The sequence below is a fragment of the Sitophilus oryzae genome, unplaced genomic scaffold, assembly GCF_002938485.1.
Source record: "Sitophilus oryzae breed Bouriz unplaced genomic scaffold, Soryzae_2.0 scaffold_1582_pilon_pilon, whole genome shotgun sequence".
Classification (NCBI taxonomy): Eukaryota; Metazoa; Arthropoda; class Insecta; order Coleoptera; family Curculionidae; genus Sitophilus; species Sitophilus oryzae.
In genome coordinates, this window is record NW_022146261.1 from 3,082,981 (window position 1) to 3,101,865 (window position 18,885).

Sequence of the window (18,885 nt, forward strand, 5' to 3'; positions counted from 1 at the left end):
GTATATACAGAAAGATACTAAATAAATATGTGCCGAAAAAATGTAGGTGATTTTGACTTTGATTGATGATATCCTGACACCAAATTTCAATTTATTAGAACCGTTTTTGAAAAAAGCCGACATTTTGTGATTTTGAATCACCTTAAATATTCAAATCGAAGGAATTTAATAATACAAGTCACCACTTTCTACACATATTGTTAGTAGCTTAGTAACATAAAGGGTCCGTTCGTTGGGTATCTGTAACACCTAGAATAAAAAGCTTTTTTTTATTCTAGGGAATTTTGTTTAACTACAAATCTAAAGTATGTATAAGATGTATTTCAAAAAATAATATTTTTTTAACTTCTATAGGGCGGCTCATAAAGATATGTGTGGATCGGGATTTTTATTAAATGGAACACCCCGTATATTATTGCATTTTTGGCTTCCTTTCAGATCACTTTACATAATCTTAAGATATGAGTAAATATATTTCGATAGTTTCAGAGATATTAATAAATAAATAAAAAAATATATACCTTTCAGCCTTTCTTAAAAAAATATTAAAAATACAAGAATTGTCCGGAAATCAAAACTATAATCGGTATTTACTTTAGATGGTCTATACTTAACTTTGCTATAAACATGGTAATTGTAAATCATGCAGGATGTTCAAAATTCTACGCCAAACTTTCTAAAATATAAAACAATTTATAAAACAATGGAACACCCTGTATATTTTTTCAATAGATGGAAAATTAAAAAATGAGCATTTTTGTATTTAGAGTATTTCAAAATTTTTAACTGTTTTCCAGATATACGCGGTTTTATATTTCATATGGCATTTTCCACAGTAAATTTTAACCAAAGCCACCTAATGATTTTTCTTTCGTATTTTACCATTGGAAGAGCCATATGAAATAACACTGCATGCTGCGTGTATCTGCGAAACCATTAAAGATTTTTAAATACTTTAAATAAAAAAATGTTCATTTTTTAACACTCCATCTAATAAAAAATAATATTCAGGGTGTTCCAGTTAAAAAAAATATTTTATATTTTAGAAAGCTTGGCGTAGAATTTCGAATACCCTGTATGATTTAAGATTACAATATTTATAGCAAAGTAAGTAAAGATCATCTAAAGTAAATACCTAATATAGTTTTGATTTCAGGACAATTCTTGTATTTGTCATATTTTTTAGGGAAGGTTAAAAAAATATCTTTTATTATTTATTTGTTATATATTTAATATATTTACTCATATCTTAGGATTATGTAAAGTAATCGAAAAGAAAGCCTAAATTGCAATAATATACAGGGTGTTCTATTAAAAAAAAATAATCTCGATTCACGCACACTTTTTTGAGCCACCCTATAGAAATTATATTTTCCTGAAATACATCCTCGTATATAATTTAGGTTGACACTTAAATCAAATTCTCATGTTTTTTTTATTCTAGGAGCTACAGATGCCCGACGCACTATTGCCGGACCCTGTATGTAGACGGCGAAATTATTTTATTTAAAATAAAAAAAATACAAACGAGGCACGCGTCGCCGCTGCAGCTTAGACAATTTTTATTCCTTATTAATTATTGTTAAGGCAGATGCAGCATTTAAAGTTGTAATAAATAAATTGAATTTCGCCGTTTTAGTTATTTAACTGGCGCAGTCGGTAGGATGTTTTGGAGATTTTAGCGTATCGTTGAACTTTTCGTTTCGTTATACGAAAATGTATTAATCGTTATTAAATGGGAACTGAATGAATGCTCAAGAAATACAATTTTTGTCAACCGAATATTAGCTGGGAAGATTGGAAGTTTAGCAACTTCAGATGAGAATCGAACAACTTTGATGTCAATTAATTCTGACGCTATAGGATGAGAAGGGGTTGAGTTGTCTATGTTGATTCGATCTTATCCGCATATTTTACCAGTTATTATCCATCAAAATCAAAACACTAATTCACCATAATATACCAAAATACTTTATTTTTCCACTGAACGCGCATAATACCATAGCAGATGATTAAAACTCAAATTTTAATCATCTGCTAATGACGCTAACTAAATGTTTTGGTGTATTGTGGTGATTTAGTGTTTTATTTTGCTGTTGCAACACCAAAGGTTGCAACCCCCAACTGTAATGGTGTATTGTAGTTTTAATCCTGTAATAAATTAGATAAATGTTCTTATCGCGTGTTTATTAGGTTAAATCAATGACCTCTAAATAAAGTAGACCCGGCATTTCATTCATATAATGGAAAAGATCAGAAGCTGACATTCGTTTCTTGTTCTATGCGAGTGGGAACAAGACCGGCTGATCGCAGTCATGAAGGATTCCCGAGAGATTGGCAACGCTGTTCAGAGCTCTTGAGAATGTGTGCCAGTGGCGTAGTTACTTGGATTGTAATATATAATTCAATATTATATCCGCGTAACCATGATTTTTGGATACGATATACTGTTGTGCTCGATGGCTCTTCAAATTTTGAAAATGACTACTTCTATACTTCAATAACTTGAAAATAACGAATTGAAATATTATGATATGCACATTTCTATAGTAATGTCTGTAAATTGCTCCAATAGTAATATAATCCATCAAGCCTTCAATGAATAAGAGCTGAAGACGACTTTTATAAAACATTTATGTGAATTAATGTGTTAATAATAATAAGATACATACTTGTTCAACCCGTGAAACCGCTATCTTATTTTCCAAACCTAAATCTCTAGTAGCCTTTACCAAGTCAAAGTACACTTTTCCAGAACAAAACAATAACTTTTTAACGCCATCAGGATTTTGTGAAGCTGGCCCTTCCTCGGGAATAATTCTTCTAAATTCGGTACCTATAAAAAAACAACACATATACAGAGTGGCACACCTCATTCGTCTCGGTAGATTATAGGAAAATGGAAAGATGTAGATACAAAAGTTTTTAAGGATATATGTGGGGAGGCGATATGCATAATTTAAAATTGTTTTGAAATATACAAGGTGTGTCAGAACTAAGATTCATACAAAAGTTATATTTTTTCTTATAAAACGCCCATTATTTTATTTCATTTTTAGATTCTTGATCATTTATGAGCTCTATAAATATAGAGTACATAATTTCTATCCGCTATAATTGAATACAGTAATAACACGGCATATAAATCACACGGCAGGCCGACTCGCTTTGGCGGGAACGCTACGCGCATATCCTCGTGCACGCCGCCATTTGCGTTTCCATCAACAGAAAGTAACCAGTGTCGTAGTTTTTTCAGCGACAACACACAGTTACGGCAGATTCGGGTCAGTAGTGTGCGACTTAATTTATTTTGATTTTTTCTTGAGTGATATATTTTGTTTTTGTTGTTTTATTTTTGTTTATTATGTGATATATTTGGGTTTTCTAGTTTTATTTTCGTTTCTTATGTATTATAATTGCTAAAAGGTGCCCGGTGGCGTAGAGGTACAGGCTCTCGTCTACCAATCTCAAGGTAGTGGGTTCGAATCCACACCCGGCATTTCATCAGCCAACAATTTTTATTAAAATAAAAATAGTTTGGGTACCTAGGTCGACTCAGCCTTAAATGAGTACTTGGGATTCACAATCCTGAGGTAACGCGAAATTTCGAGAAATAATAGGTGGTTGAAGCGTAGTGCTAGCCACATTACCTTCCTTTGTATACCGAACGGCTCTAGTATGGCAAGCTGTACCTTGCTACTCCCAAGGCGTCAAACGCTATATACGGGAGCTATTATTATTATAATGTAATATAATTTGTTTTAGTAGTTTTATTTTTGTTGTTCAATAAAAGTTTCTTTCTGTTTTCTAGAGATCCTATTAGGTATGTATATATGTGATTAATTATTTTAACATATTTTAGTTGTGAAAAAAAAAACAGTAGTATACATATTAGGACATTCAGCTAAATAGGAAAATATCTAATTAAAAATCTTAACAAACTTTAATATTAGTAAGATTTAATAGTAAAAAAGTAATAAAATTTAATGTTGTATCTAGACATTAAAAATTAAATTTAAAAATCATTATACTATTAATTTAAATATAATTATAAAAGTAAATAAAATGAGTATATCTAAAATAAGTTAACAATACATTTTGAAGATATAAATAAGGCCCACAAAAGGTACAAGTTGCGTTCTGTTCATTTTGAATTTAAAATGTTTATCAATTCACTTTGTAACCGTATAAAATACAATGCGGTACCTACTTTGTTTCCTGCCATGAAAAAAATAGAAGTTTCTCAAAAAAATTGTGGATTTATTAATTTGTGAAATTTGAATATTAATAAAATTTGCTACGCCCATTGATGGGCATAATTTGTACGTTCTTTATATTGTTCAATAAATATTTTATTGGTATTTCTTTAATTCTTGTTTGTAACTCCTGGCATGTTTTTGTTAGTTGCATGTTTTTTAATTTTAATTGTCTATTCTCTACAGTGAAATATTTAATTGATTTTTTCATTTTTACTTGTCGAGAAATATGCGCAGTTGAGGATTCATTTGTTTGGACAAAAGTATTGTGTAAATAAAATTCAGTTTCAGCCAATTACAGTATTTTTTTAATACGACCCTGTCGTATTTTCTGAGAAATTTTTTGATACGTTTTAATCCGGCCCTGACTAGGAAACGATAATGGCTCCGTCAAGGTCAAATTTTATAGAAATTTTAAACAAAGGAATCTGAGCAGAGTTGGCGTGCCGATTGTTTTATGTGCCGTGGTAATAATATCCACGTAAATTAACATCATTTAAAACATTTCTATGTTTTAAAATTATCCTTAGTGCTCTATAAAAACCATTTTAAACAAGTAATTTCCCTTCAACGAGAAAAAAATTTGTTTACTACTTCATAAAACTGCATGTGTAATCTTCATTCAGAACCTCCCAATTAGTGGAATAAATTAGTGGCTTCAATTAGCGTAGAAGTTTATTCCTTTAATTTCAATGTAAGCATTCACAACGTCAAAATTAGTGGTAGATATTTTCAATTAGTAGAAAAAAGTTATCAAACTTTTGACTTTTCCACTAATTATACTTGTCATTTTGGCCTTTACGGATCATCTTCCGTCAAGAAAAATTGTGGTTAGAAATCAAAAGTTGATTTTTTTATAACCTAAATATTAGACTTTTTCTATGGATACAAATAGTCTAAGAGCTAGCAACGTTTTCGAGAAAGTATTTTAAGACGTCTGGCTCTTTGATATATCTTTTATTGTGCTCTCTGGAACAGCGTGCAGGCCGTCTGGCTGCCGATACACGTTGCGTTTACTACTGCGCATCCAAAGAAGATCCTCTATTTTTTACTTAGCGGTTTAAATTCTAGTATTGAATAAAAACCGAGCAAGTCTCTATTAGCCCGGGGCGTAGAGCTTTTGCCTATGAAGCGAAGGTCAGTGGTTCGATTCCGGCTGAGGTTGCAACTTTTTTTTATTTTTTTTTGCGTTTATATTCTGATAGTAAAGTATTAAATATTTGTTTTTTTATCACCAGAACGGATAGCGTTTATGGGTTTATGATCCCTAGTGTATATAAGTAGAATTTGATACTTTCATTTGTTTTGAAGGATTATTGTGGTAATTAATTATTAGATAGGTTTAGGATGGTCTGGCTGCCGCGCCGGTAGGTGGCGTTCACTACTGCGTATCACATGGGTACAGGGTGTCTCATTTTCGTGTGTTTTTTGGGATTTGGGATATCTGGGATTTCTCGTTTATGAGTGGAGATACAATGATGCGTTTTTTTTCACATAACTTTGCTAGTTTTTTATGTAACTAAATATTTTACCCCTAGATTTGTGCATTTTCTACACATTAACATTAATCAATTTTGTTTAGAAAGTATTATTATTTTATTTAATTTAATTTAACCAGATAATTTTGTTTTCCATCGTTATCTTAACAAACTGAACTGAAAATAAACTTGTGTAGTTTTTAGATAACAATCTGTTAAAAAAAGTATTATTAAAATAATAAACAACAGCTGAAAAAATTTTTTGAAGAAAGACAGGCAGAAATTACCTTAATAAAGCATTAAAATGTTAATTTTTATATATTATGTTTAAATCTTTAAAATAAAATTATAAACGAGAAATCCCAAAAACGCACAAAAATGGGACACCCTGTACACATGTGATGCGCAGTAATGAACGCAACCTACCGGCGCGGCAGCCAGACCATCCTAAACCTGCCTAATAATTAATTACCACAATAATTCTTCAAAACAAATGAAAGTATCAAATTCTACTTATACCCACTACGGATCATAAACCCATAAGCGCCATCCGTTTTGGTGATAAAAAAGCAAATATTTAATACTTTACTATCAGAATATAAATGAAAAAAAAAAAAAAGTTGCACCCCAGCCGGTATCGAACCACTGACCTTCGCGTCATAGGCGAAAGCTCTACGCGCCCTAATGGAGACTTGCTCGATTTTTATTCAATACTAGAATTTAAAGCGCTAAGTAAAAAATAGAGGATCTTCTTTGGATGCGCAGTAGTAAACGCAACGGGTATCGGCAGCCAGATGGGCCGCATGCTGTTCCAGAGAGCATAATAAAAGATATATCAAAGAGCCAGACGTCTTAAAATACTTGTTTTCCCGACGTTGCTAGCTCTCGTACTAAAATGACTGAAGCAAGCTGTTGCTAGGATATTCTATTAATTTTAATTGTGTTTTTTAAACATTGTGAATGATCATAAAGTAATAAGTATAAGGTGTAATTGAAACCACTAATTTATTCCACTAATTGCGAGGTTCTGAATGAAGCTTGAAAGAAAATTTGAAACATCTAGATAAGAAAAGTAAAGGTAGGTTCACACAGATACACGCGAATTGTGGAATGCGAAGTGCGAATATCGCAAAATAAAACCGTCTTTTATCTATGTAGCTTATATAATAGCGAAATTCGCAATAATTTGTAGGGATATTGGTGTTTTTAAATACATGTGAAAATATCATTTGAATGAAAAAATTTATTTATAGGTTTATTAAATCTATTTTTGTGTAATGGATGAACTACGTATTTTTGGCAGAGAAAACGATCTATTGCTGTATATTTATTAATAAAAAAAAACAAAAATGAAATACGTAGAACAATTGGAACATGTGAATTATTTAAAGTGACAACAGAAAGGAGCATATCACAATTTACTACAGTAAATGAGTATTAACAATGAAAAAAAAAGAAAGTTTCATACCTATTCCATAGAATGTCTATAAAGGATTTTGATTCTGGATGGTTTTGAAAATTTGCGAACAACATTACCAGTTTAGATAGACTGTAAAAAAATAACTATCTAATAATGATTATACTCTGTTTTTTTTTCTCAGGTAAGATTTCGACAGACGATGACAGAAGAAAAGCAGATGACGTCCCATACCAATCTATTTATTTTACTAAAAAAAGTTTCTAATAATTTTTAAGTTATCTATGGATGGGTTTAAATATAAATCCGTCATGCGTCGTGTCTTATTGTTTTTAACCAGTTTTATTGGTTTATGTAAAAAATGACAGATCGTATTTCAATTTTATTGGTTTGACGGAACGATGAACGACAAACGGACGCCGATGCGTATGAACTCGCCTTTAGATTTTTGTAATTTTTGACGCTTGTCAAAGTCTTGCCAAATTATAGGTTATAATTTTGTGTCAACTTTTGTTTTTGTTAAATACCCTGCGTTTTGGAAGATGATGCATTTTGATTCGTATTATTACGTGTGTTTTGTGTCTTTTGAAGTCAAGTGGAGAAAAAATCGAGTGAAAATTAACTGTAGACCCAAAGCACAGTTTATGGTTAATATTCGCCGCCCAGGCAGAAAGTCTTATACACCAATGAAGTTGCCATCGATAAAGTTTGTATACCATTTCGTCGTAGATAAGTGCATCTCGTATATGGTAGAAGGATCAAACAAAACACATACTAAAAACTGGAGTAGCTGTAAAATATCGACATCACACGATAGGTAAATAATGGATTTTAGTACTGCAGAAAAATAATGTCAAAAGGTACTGGTTTAAAAAAATTAAGATTAAAGTTAATTAATCAACCTTTAAGGTATAAAATTTGGTAGGTGTTATTATTAATAAAATAGTTTGTTTTATTTACCTATGTTGTTTTATTTATTCCTGTGGAATATTACAAATTTGTATTTGTACATAAGTTATATTGATAAATATAATCATAAATGCGGGTATAGTCTGTCCAATGACAAGATCCTTGACAGTGATAAATGTGTCTGTCGTTTTATTTTCAAAGTAGTTTATTTTATTTTACAAAGAAATAAGTTGGTACAATTGTAAAGCATCGCGGAAAATTAATATATTTAAAATTTGAGTGACAAGTGATTACTTATTGTGAAAAAAACTGTATAAAATTGAAAAAAATCTAATCGAGTTATTTTATTAAAAAAAAATTACAGTATGTGCTAATACAAAACAAGCAAGGGTTTATTCAAGCCGTGTTTCACGCTCAAGCAACTTACTGCATTTATTGTCAATATAATTATTCACAATATGATTATTATTTACCTATCGTGTGCTGCTATTTTACTGATACTCATGTTTTTGGTATCTGGTTTGTATTTGGTTTTTGGTATATTTGGTATTATATAAGATAGTATACAAACTTTATTTGTGGCTAATACAACTCTCTGGCAAACTGTCTCTGGGCACCGAATATTAACTGTAAACTATGGTCTGGGTCAACACTTAATTTCCCCTTTGAGTCTTCCTCCACTTAATTTTGAAAAACACGAAACACACGTAATAACACAGTCCAAAATGCAAAATATTTATCATTTCTATTTGACATAATTTGACACAAAATTATAAAACAAGAGATGACGCATGGCGAATTTATAAATAAACCCATCCATAGTTAACTTAAAAAATATTAGAAACTTTTTTTAGTTACACAAATGGATTGGTATGGACGTCATCTGTTTATTTTCTGTCATCGTCTGTCGAAATCTTACCTGAGAAAAAAAACGGAGTATAGTTTCATAAAGCTTGAAAGTAAATAATAGTTCTTTTTTATATTTTTTTGGTATGTAGTGTCTTGTTCTTGTTTGTTTTGTATTAACACATACCGTTTTTATTAAATAAAATAACTCGATTACATTTTTTCAGTTTTATACAGTTTTTTTCACAATATTTTGAAGTAATCACTTGTCATCTTGTCAATCAAATTTTAAATATTTCCTGCTATGCGTTCCAGTTGTACCAACTTATTTCTTTGTAAAATAAAATAAACTACTTTGAAATTAAAATGACAGACACATCTATCACTGTCAAGGATCTTCTCGTTGGACAGACTATATGTACAATTTTTTCATACTTTTTCAGTTTATTCCATCTTAACAAATGTTTATATTATTATAACCACAACAAGAAATAAATGACAAGAGCTGACATATATTATAACCTAAACACTCAAAATTCGTAGCACAAATTCGCAAAAATAAAATTGTTTCAATATTGATAAAATGATGCGAACTCGCAAAATGTTTAAACAACTTTCTGTCAATTTTGCCGCCTCCATATTTTTTGAAATAGACCAATAACAACAATATTCGCAATTCGCGTGTATATGAACCTATGTACCTTAGGTGATATGTGATACTAGATTATCAAATTCGGATTTCAAGAAATAGACGTCATTAAAGTCAAGATGGATTCGTTTTCATTATAAGATTTTTCTAATTCTATGGAAGCATATCCGCACCTCTTGACAAAAAAATAATTCATTATTATTTTATAAACAGTATATGCCATTTGATTTAGCATCCAAATTTATAAAGGACACAGTTCGGAGACAAAAGGGTCCGGGACAAAAATGCATAGAACATTGTTGGGGAGAAATTTGTCAGCTTTAATTTTGTATATAGAGTAATTTTCTGTAGAAGTCCTAATATACCCCAAATCACTAAAACTCTTTTTAAGCAACTTAGAATCAAGAAATGAACATAAAAATATACATTAATATCAACATACCTTCAACCATATCGTCAAATGAACTTCTTGCTTCTGGGTGTCTTAACAAACTCTTAGGCGTCATAATGACTAAAGGTTTCCTGAATGGTAGAGCAATTTGCCTCCTCAACAAATGGAACATATTAGCAGGCGTAGTGCAATTGGCAATTATCCAATTAATATCGTGTAGTTGACGCACTGCAAAATCTTCAGTTTCCGGAGGGAAATAATCAGGATCATCAGATGACATTTGTAGGAACCGTTCCAAGCGAGCACTGGAGTGTTCTGGACCTTGACCTATATATGTATATTTTTATTAAAAAATAACAAAAATAACTGAACTGTTTATAGTTTATCTGAAATCAGTTGAAATAGGTTGGGACTCCTAATTTCGGCGCTGTCTTTGTCGGTGCCTTTGTTGGCATCGTCGGTAGTGACGGGATAACTCAAGCGAAAATTCGCTCGAGTACTCGATTATTGAAATAATCGACATCGCTCGAGCTTAGCATGAACGAGCGATGCAAGTGAAGAGTTACGAGCGACGAACGCAAGCGATCCTAGCATGGAATAAATTGAAATCCGATTTTAATGTGACATACTCGATAAAAATCCGAGCGAATTTTCTACATACATTGCAGGTAGCAAATTTATACCTTATCCGTTGCGTATCTGAGGGACAAAATTTTACGACCTACATCGACAATGCTTTGAAATAAACTAAATCAAGCGATTAAGCGAATCGCTTGCTACTTGCCATTCATCACCGAAAGAATATCGTAGGGAAAGCAAATACATTTTTCCCACTAAAGAAAATTTGCTATTTAACTAAGAAAATTTGCTATTTTAGCTAACTCCCAGTGATCTGAAATAGCCACCGAAATGCTGCTATCTCCGTAATTTCCGTTACGATCACGCTAAAGCAATCACACGGATTCTTACTCGTATGTTTCTTTAGTACAGTACGTCGATCCAGGGTCAAACTAGGCCAAAGGGGCCAGGGTGGTAATGTAAGGAGGGGCCCGTATGGAGTTTTTTGCGTATTTTTTCGCCTTACGTTTTGGTCAATTTTTCCCTATTATATATAGGGTGAGACTTAAATAAGTGCAAATATTTTAGGGGCAGTATATTGCGACCCAAGAAACATGATTATGAGGTTTTTTGCGCGAATTTTTTTTTAATTTGGAATTTTTTAATCTAATTTTTAGTTTAAAAACGTACTTTGTTTGTAATATGGCAACATAGGTAGTAGATTACATTTACAAGAAAGAAAATTCAATGATTTTCAAAATAATAGCAAAAAATTGGAAATTTTAAAAGTGAAATAACTCGGTTGTTTTGGATTTATTTGACAAAACGACAAAAAAAAATTATGTTTCTTTTATCGAGATTTACCAGCCCTGAAACTATTTGCACTTGTTTAAGACTCACCCTGTATAGAAATCAGGGAACTAACCAAACAAGGTAAACCAATGCAATGCATATGCCATAATGCAATGCAAAAGCAAATACTGTTAAGAATAAATAATGAACTATAAAGGGGGCCTGCGAAAGCTGGGGCCCCCCTAATAGTTATATATACAGGGTGGTCCGAATTGTATTCCGGAAACTTCGGCAGCATATTCTGTAGATAAAAATAAGTAAAAAAGGTCGTATAAATGTTAGTTTTGGAGATAGAGGGTGTAGAAGTTTCATTTTTATTTCGGTTTTTTTCCAAATAATTACTGAAGTAACGTCAATATTTAATTGAAAATTGGTGTCTGGGAGTTTTTTGACGTGAGAAATTTCATTTTGATATCAATATGACTCTTACTTGCAGGTGCCGCCACCTACATGTGTCTTAACTGTTTTGAAGAGTAATAACTTTTCGTCCGTACCTGTGTAAAACTACTGAGTGAAAAAATATACATTTTCGTGATTTTCCACGTATAAAATGTTTCTTGGTAAAAATTGCTACGAGCAACCGTTCTCAAGATATTTAGAATGGAAATAGTCAATACATGTCATTATTGACAAGAAATAAACATGTTGAATAGATAGTTACTTGACTGAAATGATAAATTTGGGAACTTTTTATGTTTTTAAATTAATGATAATTTTTTTTCGAAAAAATAATGATAAAACAGTTTCTGTTGAACTTTTGGCGCAAAAACACTTCAAATTTATGATTTCAGTCTAATAACCATTTAGTCAACATGTTTAATTTATGTCAGTGATGACAGGTATTAATAATTTCGATTCCAAATATCTCGAGAATCATTACTCGTAGCGATTTTTACCAAGAGACATTTTTTACGCAAAAAACGTCGAAAATGTATATTTTTTACCGATTAGTTTTATACAGGTACGAACGAAAAGTTATTACTTTTCAAACCAGATAAAAAATGTTTAGGTGGCGCCCTCTAGAAGTATGAGTCATATTGACATCAAAATCAAATTTCTCATCTCAAGAATCAGAAGAAGAAATCAATCTCTCAAGAACTTTTTTACTTATTTTTATCTGCAGAATATGCTGCCGAAGTTTCCGGAATACAGTTCGGACCACCCTGTATATGGCCTATTTTACCATTCTACTTTTCCCATTTACCATTTTACCATTCTTGTTTTCTACGATTCTACCACATCTTCTAAGAATTATAAGTTTAATTTTTAAATTATTTTCATATTCATTAAGTTCAAAATGGTGCTACTTCAGTTCTTTAAAAATGCATTAAAAATTTATTCGTTTTTGGACTTGTTATTCGTTTTTGGACTTTGTTTGTATGTTTTGCTTCTAGACCGACGATATTATAAATATATGGTTATGAATATCATATTTTTTAAATTTAATTAATTATTTCTAAATGTGTTTGGGTAATATTCAATTACATTTTTAAAATTTCAAACAATAAAGGTTGCTATCTCCAGAAGAATATTTTTATTTCTTATTTCTGCAAGACGAATATCTGCTATCTCCCTATTGTGTATGAAAAAAATGATGTAACACGAAATATTGAGTTTTATTGTTCCCCAGCAAATAAAATTCTTATCTCTTTATCATATTAACGCATGAAAATACTTCCTAAATGTGTACATATTTTTTATACCGTTTTTTTGCACTCCTATAAAATTAGGAATAATGGAATTAGCAGTTTATCACATTTCACCGACGATATGTGCCCTGCGCACGCAACTTACTGCATGGCGCTTGGCGTTAACGAGTACTTACAACAAGCGACTGTCGAAAAACCGTATTTTTAAATACGAGCGATATTTCGCTCTAGCAATCGCTCAATTATTGCAATCGCTTGAAACTCGAGTTCTCGATTATTGAAATTAATCGGTTTTTCCCATCACTAATCGTCGGGACTAAGGAATTAAGAGTCTCACTACTTCCAATTGACTTCGGAAGTACTATACCTTCCATTCCGTGTGGTAATAACATTACTAAACCAGTTTGTCTAACCCATTTAGACTGACCACTGGCTAGTAGTTGATCAATAATGCACTGTGCAGTATTTGCAAAATCTCCAAACTGAGCTTCCCATATGACCAACGCATTTGGATTAGTCATTGAATATCCTAAAATTAATTAACTTTTAAAATATTCATTTTTAAGTTGAACTGAATACCTAAATACCTACTAAATCAATAAAAAAAATATATTATTAAATATTAAAAAAATAAATATTTACCCAATTCAAAACCAAGAACACCATATTCAGAAAGAGAGCTATTGCACACTGTGTAGGGTGCTTGATCTGGATACAAATTACATAATGGCCTACATAAAAAAAATTAAGTAAATATTTTATTAACTATTGAATAGTATAAGCCTTGTATATGAATTTTTAAAGTAGCTCAACATAAGACGTTTATGGATGTAAAGCACCAGATGGCGGGGCGTATTTCACGGTCTTTTACTACAGAAAAATATTTTTTGTTACTCTGAATTTTGAAGCGGCCAATAAAAACAGAGAAAATAAAAATCGATAATTTTCGGACTGTGCCAATTGGCTAACTAATATAATAATACTAATATAATAATAACAACTAATCGACCAGATACTTTTTGTCTATTAGATATGCTATAAAAGCTGGTAATTATACAATTCGACCATTGTAAATACCCGACAAATTCCGCAAGGCCGACGAGGCCGATGTTTTTCACTGATAAGAAAAAAAAATGTTTGTTTAGATAATTTTAGAGATGTTTCTTCTTTCTGAATGCACATTTTAAAGTATTCTATATTCTTTGTCCGCTTGATCTATTATACAGGTTGCACGTATCGAAGTTTTGTTTCTTGTAGTTGTAATGTAAAATTAGATTAATTTATTAAGTTTGATTATAATGTTTAGTGTAGAATACAAGAAGTAGTTTGTGTAGTGTTCTTGTAAGAGATTATATTCATTTATTTTGTAGTTAAGTAGAAGGTGAAGGTATTTGGGTATTTTTTTCTTTTTGTTTTTCTTCTAATAATTGTACTAGTTCTTTTAAATATTGTGATAGATACATAATCTTCCTTCAACTTCGTTTAAAAGTGCGTTATCATATAATTTTGGTTTTCTGGTAGTTGAATATACGAAAAAAAATCTGATCAAATTTATTTTAAATTAAATTAATCTAGTCTTATTAATCAAATTAAACTAGTCAAATAATATTAATTGCAATCAATTATTAAAATATATTAATTATTTTGGAAAATAACTTTTGAAATGGAGTATTATTGATAAAATTTAACCAATTTTTTTTTACCCAGTAGCGTATTTCAATATGATCTTATCATTTATCACTGTATAATAACTTTGTTGTGGCAGAAAAATATACCAGTTAGTTTCAAAATATTATTTTTTTTCAAACGTCACAAAAGTATTAACTTTTGCGACGTGATTGACAATATAAAAAAGTCATTTTAACGCCTAGGCATAAAAGTGTAAAGCACTCTTTTCATATTATTTGGAACGTTTGAAATTGTTTAAAAAATTATTTGTGGCGTTTGAAAAAAATAGCATGCTCTATTCGGAGTAAAAATGGCTTTTTGTGCTTCGGCTGTATGTCAAACATACAGTCTCGCCACGAAAAGTGTCATTTTTACTCCTAATAAAACAATATACTAGAAAGTTTTATGGTTTAACGGGCTTTGTGAGTTAAAATATAATGATATTTTCAGTTTCTATAATTCTTGATCGAAAATAAACGGCGTCAGCGATGGCTATGAAATGAAGATCGCTGTCATTTTATATGTAAATTTATATGGGAAATGTCTGAACTGGACGCCGTTTTTTTTTCATATGGTACAAAGTTAAAGCAAACTTGACTCTGATCATGTTTTACGCTAAGAAAGATTTATTTGGTGTAATAAAGATTTAAATGGTGTATTTGGTGATCTAAGAATGAAATAAAATTTTATCGACCTGTGTCAAATCGAAATAAAGTAAGTGTATGTACTTTTTTTAAATATTAATAATTACCAGTAATTAGCATTAATGTACCAACATATTGAAATAATAATTTCTTTGTTAATACGGTTTAGAATCCTTAAAATAACAGCAAAAATAATCGAAAATCAACAATGAAATAATAGTTTTGTTTAAATTTCTTAATCAGCTGAGCCCTATTATAGTTCGCAAAAATCCGAGCTATATTATTACATTACTCTGAGGGAAATACCGCAAATAATCGATATTTTTGACTCCGCCCCTAATCACATGTTTCATTCCTTTAAAGCTTCACGATTTGTTCACCAGAGGCAGCACATTTTGTCGAGAGGTTGAGCAACTTTAAGAATATATAAACAAGGGTATAAGTGAGTGATTACCTATAAGTAGCTTTATCAACAGCCTGGTGATGTAAAACGTGATGTCTATGAGAAAATGTTCCTCTCTCTACATCTTGTCCAGACAATCGAACGTGAATACCCTCTTTTAAAAGAGAACCAAATGCCATCGCTTCCCCCAAAGCCCAATCCACTGTCCTGTTGTCCACCATTTCCATCCTAGATCTTAAAATACGTTCAATTCCTTTATGAATTTTGAATTCTGCTGCATTGGGTGGTGGTGAGGAAAATCTCTTTCCAATATGAACCAAGGTATCTTCTACTATCCCAGTCTTGCCGACCTGTAATAATTACCATTAAATAACTTGTATTTTAATTAAAGACATAAGGACCTTCAATGGGTCTTTTCCTTCAAAAAAGCCAGACCATGGACTATCAATCCAATCTTTATACTTGATATGAGTTTCTTGACGAGCTCTTTCTAGAGCTTCTTCGCAAATTTTGTCGTATTTCGCTTTTACATCTTGGACTTCAGACTCAGTAACAACACCTTCAAAAAAATTCTAATCCATATAAAATACATGAAAAAATTTAGTTACTACCTTCGCTTAAAAGTTGTTCAGCGTATTTGTCCAAGGACGGTTTTGTACTTCGAATCTTTCTATACATAAGAGGTTGTGTAAACATAGGCTCATCCAATTCATTGTGACCGTATCGGCGGTAACAAACCTAAAAACATAAACAATGCTTTAAACTAAAATAGATAGTAGAAGCAATCAGTATACCAAATCAATAACGACATCTTTGTGAAATGTCGCTCTCCATTCTGCGGCAATTTTGCATACGTGAATTACAGATTCAGGATCGTCACCATTCACGTGGAATATGGGAGCATTGACAACACGAGCAACATCTACAAAAAAAAAACATACAAACAAAAGAAAAACAAAAGCCATTCTTATTCATACCGGTACAATATGGCGACGATCGTGAAAATCTTGGATCTGTGGTGAATCCAATTTGATTATTGACGACAATATGTACAGTTCCATGAGTTGTATAGTCTGGTAATTCAGATAAATGCATAGTCTCAAATACAACGCCTTGACCTGCGAAAGCCGCATCTCCATGAAGCAACATAGACATCACCTAGAAGGGTCGAATTAAAACTTATGTCCTTCTTAAGGATACAACAAAAAAAACTTAAAAATAAGAATATTCGTAAGTTCAGTAGCAGAATCCGAAGTTCAAAATACGCAGAATGTTTTTGTTTATTAAAAAGTTTTATTCTTGGTAGTATTAATGGAGATAAATTATAAAATAAAATAGTTTTTTCTTCGTTTTTTAAATAGAACACCTTGTATATTTTTTTTTGTTAGATGGAATCACAAAATGAACATTTTTTGTACAGAGTGACGCCTCTCATACGACACCGAGGTTCCAAGAAGAACGATGGTTTGTATTGAAATAAGATTTTGTGAGAGAAAAAATATTTCTACGATCAACCGTTCTCAAGTTATTTAGAATGGAATTTAGAATAATAGTCAATACACATTATACAAAAAAAAATACATTATTGACAAAAAATAAATATGTTGAATAGATAGTTATTTGATTGAAATGATAAATTTGGGAACTTTTTATTTTTTTAATCATAAATTTTTCTTGGAAAAAATGATGAAAACAGTTTCTGTTGAACTTTTGACACAAAAACATTTCAAATTTATTAATTCAGTCTAATAACTATTTAGTCAACATGTTTAGTTTATGTCAATGTTGACAGGTATTGATAATTTCGATTCCAAATATCTGGAGAACATTTTTGCGTAAAAATCGTCGTAAATTTATATTTTTTACTCGGTACTTTTATACCGGTAACGACGAAAAGTTTCTACCCTTCAAACCAGTTAATGAAAGAGTCATATTGACATCAAAATCAAATTTCTCCGTTCAAATAACTCCCACAATCTCCAAAACTAAGCATTTTAGGATACAAATATATACGATTTTTTTACTTATTTTTATCTGTAAAAGTTTCATTAGGCCCATTCAGTAGTTTTTGCGTGAAAGGGTAACAAATATCAAACATCTATATATCCATATATACAAAAATTTCGCGTTTATAATATTAGTAAGGATTATTTCAGATAAACACACACCTAAAATTTCGCGTTCGCGGTTTCTCTGTTACTTGGGTCCATGTTGCCAAATGACAAAAAATTTAGTACTTTGAAATACAAGAAAAATTAAACATAACTTTTTGATGATGTTAGGGTAGTTTCATGCACAATGTGATGTAACACAGGAGTAGAGGTCTACTTTTAAGCATTAAGAGCTAAAAGCGGCCTTTTAAATCAGAAATTAATTAGTGATGGGATAACTCGAACGAAAAGTACTCGATTATTGAAATAACCAACATCGCTCGATTATGAACGAGCGTTGCAAGTTACGAGTAACAAGCGACGAACGCAAGCGATCCTAGAATGAAATAAATTAAAATCCGATTTTATTGTGACATACTCGATAAAAAGCCGAGCCAATTTTCTACATACATTGCAGGTAGCAAATTTATACGACGCCGTATACACAGGGTGATTCCTGTAAGTCGGTCATGCTTTCGGGGAATGATGGGGAACGTCAAAATATTAATTTTGATATTGCACACTATGGGTCGGAAATGCCTCTTACGCAAGATACAGGGTGTTAAAGTTTTTGAAAAATTAAAGATATTCTTTAATAGTTTTTTAACAGTTGAAGGTATCGTTATAAAATTTTATTATAGGAGTCTACCTAACAGAGACACTTTAAATGTAAAGAGAAGAGGTTTTAGTTTCAACCAGTGGCGTAGCTGTATGCATCGGGTAATATTTAAAAAAAAATAGTACGCCACTGATAAAAAATAAAATTTCTGAGTTTTTTTATTTGCTCGGTTTATTTCCAAGAAAAAATGTCTCTTGCAACTTTCTTCTATCTAACACCTTTTGTCACAATTTAAAAATAAATATTTTTATTAATGAGAATAGAATGCCAAATATTTTATGTTTATCAGTCGTTTATAGTCAAATGTCAGTGTCATCATTGACGCTGTTTCGATACCCATGACGCACTGAAAGGTGTCAGCACAAAAATCAGATAAGTCATGTGTAACACAACACA

General features: G+C 31.2%; 1 protein-coding gene across 6 annotated transcripts in view; it reads right to left on the bottom strand.

The window, feature by feature from the left end:
* The window catches only part of LOC115879536 (2-oxoglutarate dehydrogenase, mitochondrial), a 56,240-nt gene that overhangs the window by 10,503 nt on the left and 26,852 nt on the right, over positions 1–18,885 (bottom strand). For all 6 annotated transcript variants that reach the window (XM_030896424.1, XM_030896422.1, XM_030896423.1 and 3 more), the window contains 9 exons: positions 16,698–16,878; positions 16,515–16,642; positions 16,332–16,458; positions 16,122–16,279; positions 15,772–16,070; positions 13,648–13,736; positions 13,373–13,534; positions 9,998–10,273; positions 2,673–2,836 (listed from right to left, as the gene is read on the bottom strand). In XM_030896424.1, coding sequence (XP_030752284.1) covers positions 2,673–2,836; positions 9,998–10,273; positions 13,373–13,534; positions 13,648–13,736; positions 15,772–16,070; positions 16,122–16,279; positions 16,332–16,458; positions 16,515–16,642; positions 16,698–16,878 — 1,584 coding nt within the window. The remainder of the gene's footprint in view (positions 1–2,672; positions 2,837–9,997; positions 10,274–13,372; positions 13,535–13,647; positions 13,737–15,771; positions 16,071–16,121; positions 16,280–16,331; positions 16,459–16,514; positions 16,643–16,697; positions 16,879–18,885) is intronic.